Source organism: Asterias rubens, chromosome 10 (genome assembly GCF_902459465.1).
Source record: "Asterias rubens chromosome 10, eAstRub1.3, whole genome shotgun sequence".
NCBI lineage: Eukaryota > Metazoa > Echinodermata > Asteroidea > Forcipulatida > Asteriidae > Asterias > Asterias rubens.
This window is the reverse complement of record NC_047071.1, coordinates 14,270,022-14,288,169: the sequence shown is the minus strand read 5'-3', so window position 1 is coordinate 14,288,169 and position 18,148 is coordinate 14,270,022. Positions and strand designations below refer to the sequence as shown.

The 18,148-nt window shown below is 39.4% G+C and overlaps 1 protein-coding gene across 1 annotated transcript in view; it reads left to right on the top strand.

Annotated features, from left to right (window-relative positions):
• LOC117295336 (adhesion G-protein coupled receptor V1-like) overlaps positions 1-18,148 on the top strand; it is an 88,065-nt gene that overhangs the window by 16,598 nt on the left and 53,319 nt on the right. Inside the window, 22 exon segments of the mRNA XM_033777923.1 lie at positions 41-237; positions 649-805; positions 1,293-1,507; positions 2,162-2,289; positions 2,747-2,872; positions 3,377-3,591; positions 4,184-4,425; positions 5,018-5,419; positions 5,690-5,819; positions 6,986-7,125; positions 7,942-8,115; positions 8,462-8,650; positions 9,193-9,287; positions 9,666-9,844; positions 10,582-10,748; positions 11,975-12,091; positions 12,336-12,477; positions 13,023-13,151; positions 13,544-13,662; positions 14,729-14,910; positions 17,391-17,724; positions 17,980-18,132. Coding sequence (XP_033633814.1) covers positions 41-237; positions 649-805; positions 1,293-1,507; positions 2,162-2,289; positions 2,747-2,872; positions 3,377-3,591; positions 4,184-4,425; positions 5,018-5,419; positions 5,690-5,819; positions 6,986-7,125; positions 7,942-8,115; positions 8,462-8,650; positions 9,193-9,287; positions 9,666-9,844; positions 10,582-10,748; positions 11,975-12,091; positions 12,336-12,477; positions 13,023-13,151; positions 13,544-13,662; positions 14,729-14,910; positions 17,391-17,724; positions 17,980-18,132 — 3,932 coding nt within the window.

The window sequence follows — 18,148 nt, the reverse complement described above, 5'->3', positions numbered from 1 at the left end:
TTAACAATACTTTTAAATTTGTTGCTCTCTTTCGATCCAGATGGCAAGTTGTCCTCCACAGATCCTCTGTCCATCCTTCTCGAGATCCGCCCGAATGACGACCCTTACGGTGTCCTCATCTTTACTTCTTCCTCAACGGAGAGAGAAATAGCCGAGGACTACTACCCTGGCGACAACTCCACAGCTACGACGACATTTACAGTGGACAGAGCCCAAGGCACATTTGGCCAAGTTGAGGTTAGAATTTGAATCACAAACTATTTGTATGATGTGTGGCATGTCGTGGCCTAGCGGATACGAGCACCGGACACAATGTCTGGTGTATCTGATCAGCAGAGTGTCGGTTTGAGTCCTGGTTGTGACACTTGTGTCCTTAATCTAGACACTTGACCATTATTGCTGCAGATGGGATTTAAAGCTGTTGGTTGCGTCTGTTGTGTAACGCACGCAAAAGAACCAGGTGCACTTATCAGAATAAAGGACTAGGTCTCATACTTATGAGTATGAGTGTTTTCGATATACCATTGGTAATAATAGCCTCATGAATATTCATCATTAACATAACTTGTGTCTAACCAGAGAACCCCATTTTTTTAATGAATATGTATGAGGTTTGTTAATCAAACACAACTTTTTTTCTTCTTGTAGGTTCTGTGGGAGGTTTTCTCAGACTCTATCTCTGGCATCTTGCCAACTGTTCGAGATCTCATCTTTCTAGCTGATAGCAGTACGAACGTGAATCCCGCTCCTGGTGAACAGCGCCCTCACATTGGTACAAAAGTCTTGCGCTTTGACGGTGGTGCAAGTAAGTATTTATTTAGGTTTGATCTGTGAGAAAGAATTGTAGGTTGATTATATACCTTCCCTTTAAAGGGTTTTGATAACTTTTGTAGATCAAGATTTTTGCCATGACATGAATCCACACTCACTGTGAATGAAAAAGTATGTGATATAATTTACCTGTCAACATTTTAGCTTCATTTGTCACCAAGTTTTAGAAAAAGAAAGAAAAAAAATCACAGAGCGATGGTTTTAGGAGAGTAGCGTAAATTGGGTATATGCTAAAATAATTTTCGTCTCACTTAGTCAAGAATAAATTTTCTGAAATTGTTTTACTTCGATTCACAAATACTGCAGCACCTCACCAAGTAATATTTTTAGGGAAGCTTTCTTCCATCACTATCTTTAAACCGTGTGAGTTAAAAGAAAACTTGTGTACTTTTGTGTTTTACGTCAGGAAAATAGTACCCAAACCCTTTAACCGTGGCTGTTGTTTTATATCTTTGCTTCAGATTCCTATTTGAAGGTAGACTCTGAGCACCAGATGCCAAGCTCTGATATCATCGGTGGGTTCTCGGTCAGTGCTTGGGTCAAACCAGACGCTGGGGTCAATGGTTTCATCCTGTCTAAGATCGCAATGAACGGAATCACTGTCTACTATGGGTTGAAGGTGGCGCAGGTTGGGGGCAGGACCGTACTGCAGTATCGCTACACTGGCAGTTTGTATGTAAGTAGTTTGAGTTGCTGAGTGGTTGAAGGGCATTTGTTGAGGAGCCTGAGCTCAATTTCACAGAGCTCTAAGATTCATCTTGTTACTCCAATTGTTACTCCAATTGTACACCAATTGTTACTCCAATTGTAACTCCCTTTTCACTCCATTTGTCACTCCGTTTGTTACTCCAATTGTTACTCCATTTGTTACTCCAATTGTTACTCCAATGGTTACTCAGTTAGTCACTTTACTTGTTACTCCGTTTGTTACTCAATTTGTTACTCCATTTGGTACTCCATTTGGTTTTTCAATTGTTACTCCCTCTTCACTCCATTTGTTACTTGCATTGTTACTCCATTTGTCATTCCAATTGTTACTCAGTTTGTCACTCTATTTGTTACTCCATTTGGTTTTTTGATTTGTTACTCCAATTGTTATACCAAGCGTCACTCCAATTGCTACTTCATTTGTCACTCCATTTGTTACCCCATATTGTACTCAATTTTTTACTCCATTTGTTACGATGTAAAATAAGTTACTCGACTGTCACTCTAGATGTCACTCTAGATGTCACTCCATTTGTTACTTCTTTACTTCTTTTGTTACTCAATTTGTCACTCCATTTGTTACTCCCATTGTTACTGGATTCTCTCTTCTTTCTCTCCTCAGACAAATACTGAAATAGACTTCACGACCGGTTCCATGGATCTAACGGATGGTGACTGGCATCTGATTATACTAACTATAGACAATCTTCAAGCTGCTTGCTACATAGATGGTACTCTGACAGCCGAGAGGTAAAAACACATTTACTGATATGCGCATATACATAATTATATATGTAGCTCAGTATGGAAAGAGAAATTTAAGAATTTAGGAATCATTTTGGTAAATTTACAGAAAGTATTTACAGAATGTATTGGCTAGCGGTGCTAAAAGCTGGGAAAAGCATTTTCTCTCTGCGTTCTTACGTGAGAAATTTGAACATAAATGAATGGTGAACGAAGACAAGTTTTTGAATAGATATTTTTTAACATTGCAACCGTTAAAGTGCGCCAGTTTGTTACCTTTATGCATTAAATCAATGTATAGGGGAACACTTTAGCCAGAACTATTATAGGTCACATACTAGAGCTACATGTGTACACCGTTCCTCAGAATTCTCCAAAAGCAACCAGCTAGAGCAAAGGGTTTGTTCCCTTAGCATTGAATATTTTATTGAATGAATGAATCGATGTCATTTTGTGATTACAGGACGATGGAGCAGGCTCAGAGCGATGGACCCGGGGAGCTGTATGTAGGAGCTGCACAGCCTGGAGCAGAATTGTATCAAGGGTTACTTCAAGATGTCCGAATGTATGCCAGGAAACTACAAGAAAGGTATGCAAATCATCTTTGAAGAATAAAGCATGAGGGCTGGATTAAATGGATTGATGTGACTAAGAGGTTTGGTTATTGATTTGTCTTAACTCTTTTATGCACTGACCAGTCACTAGTACACAGTCAACCCTCCTACTGTCTGGACATTCAACACCATCCACTCTGGTTTTGGAATGATATGCTATGCCAGCCTGCAAATATGATACCATTTAGTAAATACATCTACACAGTCACACAGTCAACCCTCCTACTGTCTGACCCTTCAAAAACATCCACTGTGATTTGGAATGATAGATTAACTGTAATATGAAGTCATGCCATAGCTGCATCTACACAGTACGCACAAGCAGTTGAATAGCATGTCTAGTTGTGTGTCAAAATCTCTAGAAAATTAAGAGCAGAAGGGTTAAGAAAAACATGCTGTTTAATTAAATCTTGACCCTTCTTAGTTAACTTTAGAGTCGGAATGAAATTGTAAGAGTTTGTATGTGTTTTCATCTTCAGAGAGATAACAGAAATCTGGACCCTACCGGCACGGAATGACCTAACCCCTATATCAGGCAAGCTAACCTTTGACCCAGGTCAAACCGTGAGTGACATCATGATGAGGTCATTGGATGATACAGAGGAGGAAGGAAATGAGGTGTTTACCGTGATGCTGCTGTGTAGTAACGGAGGATCTAGGATTGGACGAGATGATGCTACTGCTCTTCTAACAGGTAAATTCTCTTCTTACTGAACTTTCTGTTAGAGAACCTTCTATAATTTAGTGAGTTCATAACACTGCTGCTCGCCATGTCTCATGTACAACTCGTCCTCAACATATTTCACATATCATACGAGAACTAAACTGGCTCTCGTTCAAATTACGTATCACATATAAGTTAGATCTCATTACTTTCAAAGCTCTTTATGGCTAATCTCCAAACAATATATCAGATATTCTACATAAATATACTCCAATTCCTCCTCTTCGTTCTCCTGGCCAATAGGAGACTTTCCAACGCTAGGTGGCAGCAGACATACCGGGTAAATTTCCATTGTTTACGTAGTTCTGAACATGCGCATAATTTTGAGAACAATGGATTTACCCGGTAAGTCTGCTGCCCTCTATCGTCCCAAAAAGTCTCCCATTATTCGGACTAATTTATGTTGCTTATGGTCAAAAAGTCTTCCACCTTGAACCTTTATTACATAACGACATAGGGCTAGATAGCTCAGTTGGTAGAGCACCAGTGAGTTATTCCGGAAGTCATTGGTTCAAGTCCCCTTATGTCTTTGTTCAAACCCAAATTTATTTGTAACTTTCAGTTTTGAAAAGTGACAACGCCAATGGTCTGTTTGGATTTGATGGTCCTTGCACTCCGTCCATCCTCAACGCGGATTCCAATGAAGCGTTACAATACACATGCTCAGTAGTTCGTAGCCGTGGTGATGAGGGGATTGTTACAGTACCCTGGGAAGTACGTAACGTGGCAACAGGGAGCGTAGCGACAGGAGACTACGTCAACGCATCTGGTGAAGTGATCTTCCCGAATGGAGTTCGCACTCAGGTAAAAAATGTGTGCTGTTTACATATGAAAAGTTTTAAGGCCATTTCACATGAGGCAATTTACAGGCAACCATTTCCAGGCAATCTCAATTCTATTCACATTTGAGTGCTTTCTTATTTTTCATTAGAATTAGAATTAGAATTAGAATTAGAACTCATTAGAAATAGAACTCACTGAATGTTCTTGTTTAACTGAAACGGCAAGTGTTACACCCGGTCTAGAGTTGCGCCAAACTAATTTATTGAATTAAGAGCAAGAAAATTCCAACGTCTCAAACAGTTGGGTCGACAGGACGCTTTGGAAGTCGAAGAATCGACTGTTGCCGTCGTTCGGAACAACTCTAGAGCTGAACCTAATGTAAATGTTAGGTTCACTTGTCTAAAACAAAACAAATTATTTGGGTCGCCCTAGAGTTGCTGCTTATCTGTCTGAACCGGGTGCTATTCAACATGATGTTTGTGTGCAATCAAATGAACACAAAGATTTGATGGTCAATAAATCACATTTCAAGAAGAGTGTTATGAAATAAAGTGAAGTGATTTTTGGGTTGAAATAAAGTGAAGTTAACTAATGATTTTTCATTCAATTTCAGACAATTTTCCTGTCCGCTATCGACGACATGGAACCAGAACTCTTGGAAATGTTTGAGATAACTCTGTTATCCCAACTCCCTCTCTCCGATGATGGTTTGATCGGTACGACCGTCACCAGCGGGGCAAGCTTCGATCCCGACTCCAACACCAACAACCTTACCATCAGAGCTAATGACTATCCTTACGGACTGCTTCAATTTGCCACCGGCTCCCCCCCTGGGCAGACTGACCCACTGATACCACCTGCTAATGAGATGATGGGTGTCAGGGTGAGGGAGGAGGATGGTATGGTGGATCTGCTGGTTGTAAGGGCCCAGGGGTCGTTGGGTCAAGTGCAGGTGGAGTGGAGGACGATTGATGGAACAGCTTTGTCGGCAGGAAAAGATCCTGTAGACTTTGTGGTAAAACTTTTTTTGCACTTATTCTTAAAAAAGAATAGTCCCCTGTTTTTGAAATGACAATGATGAATACACTACACGCTCACTCAGTAATGGTAACCCGCAAGAGGCATCAAGTCAAAGAGCAACTGGTCCTTGCTTAAATACTTCTTTGTAATATGTCTAACTCTATGCAGTTGAGGGTTTTGAAATTTTGTTGTCTCCGATCACGCTGAGATTGAACAAGCAGCTTCAGTACACCCATATGTCGTTATGTTTGTTTTAACTTTGCAGAGCGGTGGAGGTACATTGACGTTTGCAGACCAGCAAAGATTTACGTACATCACCATCGTCATCAGAGATAACAACGTGGCTGAATTAGATAAAACATTCCAAGTACAGTTGTCTAGTCCAACTCAAGGAGGTAGGCTTAAAAATCTTCATTCTTATTCTAAAAAATATTGTGAAAATAATCCTTTTTAACTTCTTGGAACAGTAACAGTGTGTTCTGGAAAATAACTTTCCCTTGGCTGTGAGTGTTTATAACTTCTTACAGTGTGAATTATTCCCCTGTCTGTCTTTTTAGTTCATTCACTAAATGACTAACACTAATTGACTCATATTTGTACCCATTATACAGGGCGTATCGAAATAAACACAAACAAAAAATCAATTCTAATCACTTTGATGTACCTAACGCAATCTTAACCTAACGCACAATTATTTTGTTGTTGTGTTTTTTTCCATACGCCTTGTTTTTTGCCCACTCCTGCTGAATGGAGCAAAGTTTCAAATCATTACTAACACTGTAACATGTATTCTTCCCATCTGTCCCACAACTCACACACACCGAACTCGAACCTTTCATTGATGTCATAGATGACAACGGTAAGTTAACTCCTCACCTTTACCTTCTCAAAGACGTGTAACCTCACAACCTTTTTTTAATTTACTGCACTGCAAATCCTTCAACATCCTCTCCCTGTTGTCTGAGTTAGAGCAGTCCAAAGCAACCATGCTTGGCATGGGAATACATCCCACCTTAGACCAGAGTCCCTTTCTGCGGACATTGGTTTCCCTCCTTTTCATCTTGCATCTAAATAAGACCTTTTATTCAAAACTTCCCTTAATAGGTTTCTTCAGGTTCAAGAAATAACTATGAAAAATCAAAACAATCTTAAAACAGTTCTATCTTAAAACAATATCTTTTTGTGTGTTAGGTAATATTTGTTCCGTGTCATAATTTAGTTATATACCGTGTGTATATATCTACTTCTTGGGTAATGTAGATTTTGTTCTTTTGAGAACTTGTCTTGCTATACATTCTACTGCCGAGGAGTAGATTTTCTTTTAAGATTCCTGAATTCCGAAAAAAGATGACTCCCATATATAGCAAGGTAAGTTCTCATAGAACATAATCTATCCAGCAACACAAGGTGTTTACCACAAGCCAAATATTCATTGATACCTCAAATCCCTTAATTGTTCTTTTTCAAAGCTGTGTTCACTTCGCCTTTATTTGTTTGCTTCAGTCAATAAATATTTATGACATGTGTATAATTCTTTGTTTATTTACTTGTTGTTGTACAGCTGAAGTTGGTGTAGGTTCTATCATTGAGGTAACAATAGAAGGCTCTGATAATGCGTACGGTACGTTCCAGTTTGCCGATATCTCACTGAATGTCATGGCAGTTGAAGCTGACGTTGGTGTCAGCACGGCAACGCTACAAGTAAGTGTTTAATCATATCAACATCTGACCTTTTTTTTCAGTAGAATAATAAAACTAGGTTCTTATATGGTGCTTATACGCGTAGGGGCGTATCAAAGTGCTCAGTATTTTTCCTTGCAAGGTATGTGGAGCTAGGTTTTGGGGTATGCGATATATCAGCCTCGCTACCATGGGCAGCGCGCCGTATCGATACCTCTCTCGTCACTTACCCTTGGGAGGGATGTACTGGGAAACAACGCTGATTGGCTCAGGAAATTGGTTATGCATTAGATGTCAAGTGGGTGCGCGCGTAGTTTTAAGATATTTGCATGTTGATCACGCACGCGTTTTTTATGACACAAACACTTTTTTAAAAACAACAACAAAAAAATTCTTTAAGACGAAAGACATACGTGCGTGCGTAGAAAATATTGAATAATGAATATGTACGCTCATTAATGGCTCATTTAAATGTGCTAGCATAGAGCACATTTAAATTTGCCAATTCCAGGGGTTATGATCTAGCAAGGCATGCTGGGAAAAAAATGGCGCGGTGAGATCGATCACCCCTGGGAACGAGGTTGGCGATATATTCTTTTCTAGCACCATGAAATGGCTTACAAGGTGCTGTGGCGCAATATGCTGTCGATCTGACCAGGAGCACTGGGGTGAACCCCTTCTCTTTTTATAAGTGCTCTAGGTTCTTTTACGTGCATTACACAATATATGGGATCAATAATTTTTAATTTTGTTGCTATTTTCTTATGTGGACAGTAAACCTTAAAAAACAAAAGGTGATTTAGATAATAATTTGTGATTAATAATTATTTGATGAAGGTGCTGAGACTAGGTGGAGCCCTTGCTGCGGTCACAGTAGACTGGGTTGTGACCTCTAACCCAAGTGACCCCAACGCTAATATAACAAGTGACCTTGTGAGGTCAGAGGGGAGTGTCACATTTGGTGTGAACGAGATGACAGCAGATCTAAGCATTCAGATACTGTCTGATGAGGTAATTAATAATGTTCACTAAATTTTAGGTTTTGAAAAAATTCCCAAAAATGGTTTTACGAAGCGTTTTTCTTTGTGTTACATGAATGCAAAAAATTCAATATTTTAGGTCTAACTCCCTTGAGTGATTTTATAGGATCCCATTTATACCCTATAAGAGAAGCACTTATAATGAAGCATCTTGCCCAAGAACACAAGTTTCATAACCAGGATTTGAACCCACTCCTTGATGACTAAGCCACCAGAACTTGATTTTGATGTTCGAAACCGGTCAGTCATGACACCAAAAAACAAATTCAAAATAATGAATTTCAGTAAGAACCATTTCAAATTTCTCTTCTTTCTAGATACCAGAGTTGGATGAGATCTTCTTAGTACAGCTGACGAACGCTTCACGAGGTCGTCTTGGTGATGCAAACAAACTCATCTCCATGGTAACCATCAATGCTAATGACGACCCCTATGGTGTCTTCATCTTTGATGCGGGATCGAGGAGCGTTGTCACCGAGGAAAGCTTCAGGAATAACTCGCTCACAGTAAGTTCTTTTGAAATAAAAAGTTACATCCCCTTAAAGGCACTGGACACGTATGGTAGTTGTCAAAGACCAGTATTCTCACTTGGTGTATCCCAACATATGCATAAGCAAAATTAAAAACATGGGAAAATTTGTACTCAATCAGTCATCGAAGTTGCAAGAGAGTAATGAAAGAAAAAAACATCCTTGTTGCACAAATTTGTGTGCTTTCAGATGCTTTAAAAAAGGCTTCGGGCCTGAAGTCTTTGTATAATTTGATTGAGAAATTACTTCTTTCTTAAAAACAATGATACTTCTGAGGGAGGCGTTTCTCACAATGTTTTATACTTTCACAGCTCTCCATTGCTCGTTAACAAGTCAGATTTTTATGCTCACAACTATTTTGAGTAATTACCAATAGTGTCCAGTGCATTTAAGGTGATGCTCTGGATGTCGCTTCCCAGGTTTATGCTTTACTATTTAATAAAAGTGATTTAAAATGGTTTGAAACATTATCTGGCATAATTTCTAATTTTTATTTTGATGAAATCTTTGTTTGACAGATTCAGAGGCAGTTTGGAAGTGAAGGGATCGTTCAGGTGTTCTACTCCACCCTAAACGCAGATGAGAATATACCAAACATGCCGGCATATAGTAGGTAAATAATGTTCACCTGATTGTACATGCGGTTTGAAGGGGGAATAGCCACCCTAGCTCTGGAGTAGGGGTAGGTAGTGAAACCTCTGGGTATTCTTGGGTCGTACAGCCCCCGGGCTGTATTCCAAGGGAATAAGGGATACATTATAAAATGGGCCCATTGGTTTTCCAGATCTTTGATTCTCACATAAACCACTCGATTCATTTCAATATAACATTTATTTCAATCTTGAACAGTACATAACAAAATGTAAAAAAAAAAAAAAAAAATATTGTGGAGCCACAATCCTCATAAGCCAAGGCTTGTAAAACATAACAAAAACCTGAACAAACAAATTTTGTTGACTACGTGTGGAATTTTCTCTGTCCATTTTTACAGTCGTGCTACTGAACACAGTGACTTCGTTCCGGTGCAGAGTTCGGTTGTCTTTACTTCCGGTCAGCTCAGTGCCACTGTGGATGTGGTGATTCTAGACGATGCCACTCCAGAAACTGCAGAGAGTTTGTTTCTTTATATCGTCAGCGTCTCGCTTCTATCATCACCGCAGATTAATCCAGGTAATTTACAGGCAAAACTTACAAGGAACCATTTTGGGTTGAACACATTTTGTTGGACGAGATGTTAGTATTGTATCGGGGATAAAGAATATAATTTTAGTTTTTACTGATACACTGATGTGTATGAAGCACTGTATACTTTCCGTACTTTCCGAGTCCTGTGAAAAAAAAAATCCACAGGAATATTATTTGGGTGGGATTCGAACCCATGACCTTTGCATTGCTAGAGCAGATGTCTTACCACTAGACCACTGGGCTAGCACTGTGGCTGGAGACAATTTGAATCCTATGTGTTAGCATTGGGTACCGCAAGGATTTAACAGAATATAATTTTTTTTTTTTAACCCTTACACTGATGTGTGTTAAGCACTGTATACTCAGTGTGGTGCGGGATTGGTGCATCCCAACATGTGCATAAAATAACCAATCCGTGACCATTTTGGCTCAATTGGTCTTTAAAGTTGCAAGAAAATAATTAAGAAAAACACCCTTCCTGCTTAAATTTGTTTGCTTTCAAATGCCTGAGAAAGGCTTCAGTCTTAGATTAAAATGTATCAGTAAGAAATTGCCTCTTTCTCATAAACTTTGTTACTTTAGAGGTAGTCGTTCCTCACAATATTTTCAACAGCTCTCCTCTGCTCATTGCTGAGTAAGATATGCTAATACATATTTTTGAGTTATACCAAATGTATCCAGTGTCTATTGAATATTTTAAAACCCCAATTTTGCCGTTTCAGTTGTCAACTCTCCGCGTGTTGGAGTGGAGCACATTGCAGAGGTTTACATCCAAGCCAACGATGACGCTAATGGTATACTACAGCTCTCAGCTAGCAGTGTTAGTGTGTCTGAAGACTCTATGACACCATTCCTTAATGTCACTAGAGTGGCTGGATCCTTTGGAACTGTAAGTCAATACTGCCTTGAACTTGCATTGCAATCTTACTGTGCATTTACTTTTTGTTCTACAGAAGCCCGGTTCATACTTCCTGCTGGCGATATATGAATTTTGACGTCACAAGTTCACAATGAATAATTCGGAAGAGTAGAGATGTGCGAAACATTTGCAGCGAAAACAGCCATGTGATGTCAAAATTCGCTTTGCATTCGCATTAGCGGGAAGTATGAATCAGGCTTGTTGCTCCATTAAAGGCACTGAACATGTTAGGTAATTGTCAAAGACCAGTCTTCCCAACATGGTGTATCCCAACATAAGCATAAAATAACAAGCCTGTGAAAATTTGAGCTGAATTGGTCATCGAAGTTGCGAGAAAATGATAAAAGAAAAAACACCCTTGTTGGACGAATTTGTGTGCTTTCAGATAGGAATAAAAGACTTCTAGCTAGAAGTCTTTTATTATTTGAGTGAGAAATTACCTCTTTCTCAAAATCTATGCTACTTCAGAGGGAGTCGTTTCTCACAATGTTTTATATTGTCAACAGCTCTCCAATGATCGGTACCAAGTCAGTTTTAAAGTTAATATTTGTTTTGAGTAAACACAAAACGTGTACCTTCCCTTTAAAAATATTCCCTTTGGAAATTTGTGCATTTTATTTTTTCTCCAAATGGTCCATGTAAATGCTCCATTTTGAAAATCATGTGCATGAAGGAGTTAAAGGATGAAAATATTTGAGAAAATTTCTGCCCAGCTAAAATAATCAGAAAACCAATGGGAGACTTTCTGGGACGATAGAGGGCAGCAGACTTACCGGGTAAATCCATTGTTCTCAGAATTATGCGCATGTTCAGAACTACGTAAACAATGGAAATTTACCCGGTATGTCTGCTGCCGCCTAGCGTTGGAAAGTCTCCTATTACAAATGGTACATGCAGAATTTTCTTTTGGCTGGTAACCTTATTCTGGTAAGGACAATGTTGTTGTGCTTAGCTAATTTGTGCGCTTAAGAAGCTCTTTTTAACATGTTTGAAGCTGCTTGTTTGTAATCTGCTTACTTGTATTACATCTTTCACTCATTGTATATTTTTATTGTTCTGTTAATGTACTTAGAGGCTTTTGCATTAGGCGCTTTACAAATGTTTTTATTATTGTTAATTTTTTGTTATGTATAAAGAATTGACATACCAGTTGTATTGTTATTAATTGATATTTATTTGTCTATTGCATCGTAAAGGTGACAGTTACCTTCCAGCATATCCCAGGCACAGCTCAACAAGGATTGGATTACAGTGTGACATCAACCAATGTCATCTTGTATAGTGGAGAGACCTACAAGGCTTTACCCATTGAGGTAAAATTAAAAATTCCTTCTTTGTCTTCTCTCCATTGGGTTCTTGGCTAGTACAGTTATTAAAGCCCGATTCATACTTCCTGCGCATGTGAATGCGATGCAAATTTTGACATGCAAAACTATTCACAGCGAAAACAGGGCTGTGGCGTCAAAAATTGATATTGCAATCGTAAAGTATGAACCGATGCCTTTGCTGCACAACTAAAATTAATTAAATGAAACTTTTGTTAACCCAATGTTTTAGATTCTGAACGACCGAGTACCGGAGGAAGCCGAATCATTCCAGGTCATCTTGCTGAATCAGATCACTGGGGGCGCTGTTCTAGGGGCACCATTCAGTGCCGAGGTCACTATTGAACCGTCTGACGATCCTTATGGAAACTTCGGTGGGTATTGCTTTATTTCAGGGGGAATCCTTTTTGACGGATGTTGCAATTAGAGAAGTGTTTTAAACCACTGAACTGTTTGATATTGTATGTAAAAATATGTGTATGGTACAGCTTTTGTTATATAAGTAAGTAATATCTGTGTTGTCATTTGCGTTTAGTAATAATATCAACTCTTATATGGCGCAACTCCTAAAAATGATGAATGCGCTTCAAACATGATTACCCTTGGTTACTGGGCCATAGGTTTCATTCCTTAAACCATCTCTCATCATGCTCATCACAATCATCTCAATTGATCATCCAATGGAGTATAAATTTCTTGAGCTCCTCAGCACACATATTTGCTAAGCAAAGACAAAAGTTGCTAAGCAGAAATAAGTTACCGGCTAAGTTACCACAAAAATAGCATTGTTTATGACTGGTCCCCTGCCATTATTTGTGCAGCAGATGAACTTGCTAAGCACTACCTCAGACATTTTGCCCTGATTTAATACACATCTCTTGTTATTAATCGTTGTCGTTAACATTATCTCTGTTTATAGGGTTTGGTTTCACCAATGTACAAGGAGATGAACCACAGAACGGTGCCACCCGTCAGTTGACGCTTAGCGTGATACGCAACGGAGGAGACATCGGAGTGGTGGCTGTTATATGGGAAGCTAGGATTAAAGGTAACAACATTTTCTAGCCTTTACTTTAGATCAGGGATGCGATTTCTCAGATTTTAACAGGGAATCTGTTTTTGTTACCCTCCCCCCCCCCCAAAAAAAAATAGAAAATTAAAAAAAATAAAAAACATAAAAAATGCAATTTTAAACAAAAACAAATATTTAAAACTTTTTATAACTAAGATAACATTTATAAAAACATGAAGATAAAACCATATAAAACAAAACCAAAAGGAGAATATGATAATATCATACCAGAAAAACTTGCTAAACAGAAACAGGTTACCAGCTATATTACCACAAAAATAACATTGTTTATGACTGGTCCCCTGCCAATATTTGCTCGGCAGATAAACTTGCTAAGCAAGAGATAATATTTTGATTTTTTTTTACAGGAGTGTTAGCAACTGATGATGTTTTCCCGACCGGTGGCACGTTGTACTTCCTCTCCTTTGATATCAGCCAGACATTCACCCTGGATATTCTGGCTGATGATATACCCGAAGAACGAGAGGTTAGTTTAGAAAACTACCGCTGAATAAAAAACAGAATTATTAATGCAGGACAGCATTCAGTCTTGTGTCTGATTTCCTCCTGGACAAATCTGAAGGTTGTTATTAAAGGAACATGTTGCCTTGGATCAGTCGAGTTGGTCTTTGAAAAGTGTTTGTAACCATTTTTAATCAAATGTATATGGGTAGAAAGATGTTGTAAAAGTAGAATACAATGATCCACACAAAGACGCCTGGAAATTGCCTGGGTTTCCGTTTACCTCGTCGACTAACATGGTCGTCCATTTATGGGAGTCAAATTTTTAGGGAAAACCACGCAATTTCAAGGCAAATTTGTGTGGATCATTGTATTTTACTTTTAAAACATCTTTCCAACCATATGCATTTTAGAACAAACGGTTATAAACGTTTTTTATAGACCAACTCGTCTGATCCAAGGCAACGTGTTCCTCTAAATAGCCTGAAATGTCCATTAACATGATTAACGCCACACCATGTTTACATACCGTAGGTTAGCCCTTGTACTCGTTAAAATCTTCCTACTTTTCTTAAAGGACCAAATATCATACCTGGGGGAAAAAAAACCTTTGCCATGTTAGTGCAGATTTCTTAGAACTAGATTTCCTTGCTTGCCTGGTGAGTAGAGGCAGTTGGAAGCCAATAAATGTGATTCAATCAAGCTAATTGAGTCAGGAAATATCAGTATTGAGAAACAGGTGAAACATGCCAGGGTGAAATTTTCAACAATATTTGCAACAATAAATGCCCAACAATTTCTTATTATATAATGGCAGTTTCCTTTCTGATAAATATCATGCAGTGCAGGGCCCAATTTCATGAAATTCTGCTTAGCAAATTTTGTAGCTAAGCAAGATATGACCGAGGTCGCAGCAATGGTATAGCTGTATGGTTTTCAGACAGTTAACCCATTTTTACTTTTAGCAAACGTTTTCTTGTGCTAAACTAAACAAGTTTTTGTGCTTACAGATTTGTATTGGACCTACTGTAGGTGACAAGGCACTACCTGACTATTTTGACTATTTTGCTTTTTGTTTTGTCTTACTACAGGAGGTCATATTGACGTTGTTGAATGCAACAGGTGGAGGAGTGATTGGTGTTCCAGCCACTGCATCCATTTTCATTGGAGCTAATGATAACCCGCATGGCATTGTGGAATTCACACTGCCTGATAATCCTGTGCTAGAAATGGCTCATCAAGACTCTGTAGCCAGTATTATGGTGACTAGAAGGTAGGATTGGCTGTGGCTATCTATGGCTTAATCACTGTATCTTACCCTGTCTCTGTAGCCAGTATTATGGTGGCTAGAAGGTAGGATTGGCTGCGACTATGGCTTTGTATCTAACCCTATCTCAGTAGCCAGTATTATGGTGACTAGAAGGTAGGATTGACTGTGGCTATCTATGGCTTAATCACTGTATCTAACCCTATCTCTGTAGCCAGTATTATGGTGACTAGAAGGTAGGATTGACTGTGGCTATCTATGGCTTACCCACTGTATCTAGCCATGTCTCTGTAGCCAGTATTATGGTGACTAGAAGGTAGGATTGACTGTGGCTATCCATGGCTTTGTATCTAACCCTATCTCTGTAGCCAGTATTATGGTGACTAGAAGGTAGGATTGACTGTGGCTATCTATGGCTTAATCACTGTATCTAACCCTATCTCTGTAGCCAGTATTATGGTGACTAGAAGGTAGGATTGACTGTGGCTATCTATGGCTTAATCACTGTATCTAACCCTATCTCTGTAGCCAGTATTATGGTGACTAGAAGGTAGGATTGGCTGCGGCTGTCTATGGCTTATCACTGTATCTAACCCTGTCTCTGTAGCCAGTATTATGTGACTAGAAGGTAGGATTGGCTGCAGCTGTCTATGGCTTAATCACTGTATCTAACCCTGTCTCTGTAGCCAGTATTATGGTGACTAGAAGGTAGGATTGACTGTGGCTATCTATGGCTTACCCACTGTATCTAACCATGTCTCTGTAGCCAGTATTATGGTGACTAGAAGGTAGGATTGACTGTGGCTATCCATGGCTTTGTATCTAACCCTATCTCTGTAGCCAGTATTATGGTGACTAGAGAGAAGGATTGACTGTGGCTATCTATGGCTTAATCACTGTATCTAACCCTATCTCTGTAGCCAGTATTATGGTTACTAGAAGGTGGGATTGACTGTGGCTATCTATGGCTTAATCACTGTATCTAAGCCTATCTCTGTAGCCAGTATTGTGGTGACTAGAAGGTAGGATTGGCTGCGGCTGTCTATGGCTTATCACTGTATCTAACCCTGTCTCTGTAGCCAGTATTATGGTGACTAGAAGGTAGGATTGGCTGCAGCTGTCTATGGCTTAATCACTGTATCTAACCCTGTCTCTGTAGCCAGTATTATGGTGACTAGAAGGTAGGATTGACTGTGGCTATCTAATGTATGGCTTACCCACTGTATCTAACCATGTCTCTGTAGCCAGTATTATGGTGACTAGAAGGTAGGATTGACTGTGGCTATCCATGGCTTTGTATCTAACCCTATCTCTGTAGCCAGTATTATGGTGACTAGAAGGTAGGATTGCCTATGGCTATCTATGGCTTAATCACTGTATCTAACCCTATCTCTGTAGCCAGTACTATGGTTACTAGAAGGTGGATTGGCTGTGGCTATCTATGGCTTAATCACTGTATCTAACCCTATCTCTGTAGCCAGTATTATGGTGAATAGAAGGTAGGATTAATGGCTGCGGCTATCTATGGCTTAATCACTGTATCTAACCCTGTCTCTGTAGCCAGTATTATGGTGACTAGAAGGTGGATTGGCTGTGGCTATATATGGCTTAATCACTGTATCTAACCCTGTCTCTGTAGCCATATTATGGTGACTAGAAGGTAGGATTGGCTGTGGCTATCTATGATTTAATCACTGTATCCAACCATATCTCTGTAGCCAGTATTATGGTGACTAGAAGGTAGGATTGGCTGCGACTATGGCTTTGTATCTAACCCTATCTCAGTAGCCAGTATTATGGTGACTAGAAGGTAGGATTGGCTGTGGCTATATGTGGCTTATTCGCTGTATCCAGTATTGTGGTGACTAGAAGGTAGGATTGGCTTTGTGTGGCTATCTACGGCTTATTCACTGTATCTTACCCTATCTCTATAGCCAGAGTATTATGGTGACTAGAAGGTAGGCTTGGTTGTGGCTATCTATGGCTCAATCAATCTCTGTGTGTAGGCCAGTATTATGGTGACTAGAAGGTAGGATTGGCTGTTAGGATTGGCTGAGGCGTCAATGGCTGGATGTTTGCAGACAATACCCCACCAAACAGAGCTAAGCAGGCATTGTGCAAATTGTGCAGGATTAAAGGATTATAACTAAGACCAGTTACCCACAACTAGGGATTAAGTCTGTCTTGAATAGTTCCTTTGTACTTTGCACTGGCTTACTTGGAAATGTTTTGCTAATGAATTCATGACAAAACAGCTTGTGTGCACTGACCTCTAAGTTAATGAGCAGGTTATCACAGCCATCAAGTGCTACCTAAAAAAACACCTGTACTATGGTTGTGAAAATAATCCGGAAAAAACCCCAGCTCAACTGGATCTTTTTCTCAGCAGAACAAACATTTTATGATATATTTTCATTTTGTGAGGAGACATTAAGCAGTTTTTATTTCAAAAATATTGTCTATTAACTTGTTTGTCTTTCTCATAGTGCTGGATTGTTCGGTGAACTACACGTCACCTTTGACACCCAACCCCTTGACCTTATCAGTGAGGTCACGTTGACTGGTGAGACGGCCTTTGACTACTACCAACCGCCAATCACAGGCAGCCAGACAGGTGTTGCAATGACGACCATTGATGTAACCGGCCAATCAGATCCCTTGATGAGCTGTGCCGAAGCGTGTCTGAAGGAGAGAGCATGCGGCTCATTTACATATAGAGTGTTCAACGGAGACTCCATGTGTCTGTGGTCGGTTTCCATGGAGACGGGCTCAGTGGATGCGACGTCTGGCTTCACGCTCTATGTCAAGAATCAAATTAAGGTAAAGTTTTTTGTTTGTAATATTATTTTTTGTTTTAATCTCAGTTATTATAACAACTTTAACATTCTGTGTGAAGGACAAGACCCATGGTTTTAGTGTATCGCCTCCAGAGGGATTTTCATAGAATATTGCATTTTGAAGGACTCACAAGATTGTTTATAATATGCAATTTTTTCTTTATTAATACCATTGCTCAGGAATACTTTTCACTTGACTTTTGTTATGCTGATATTTGTTATGCTGTTTTTGTTGCAGACTCAAGCTCTCTATGATAGTCAGGCCCAGCCTGGACTAGACTACATTCCAATCAACAGTGGTTCAGTCAGGATACTAGACGGTATGTCCTATGGGTATCTCAATGTGACGATCAGCGATGATAATATTCCAGAGAGGGATGAGGTGTTCCATGTAAGTTTACATTCAT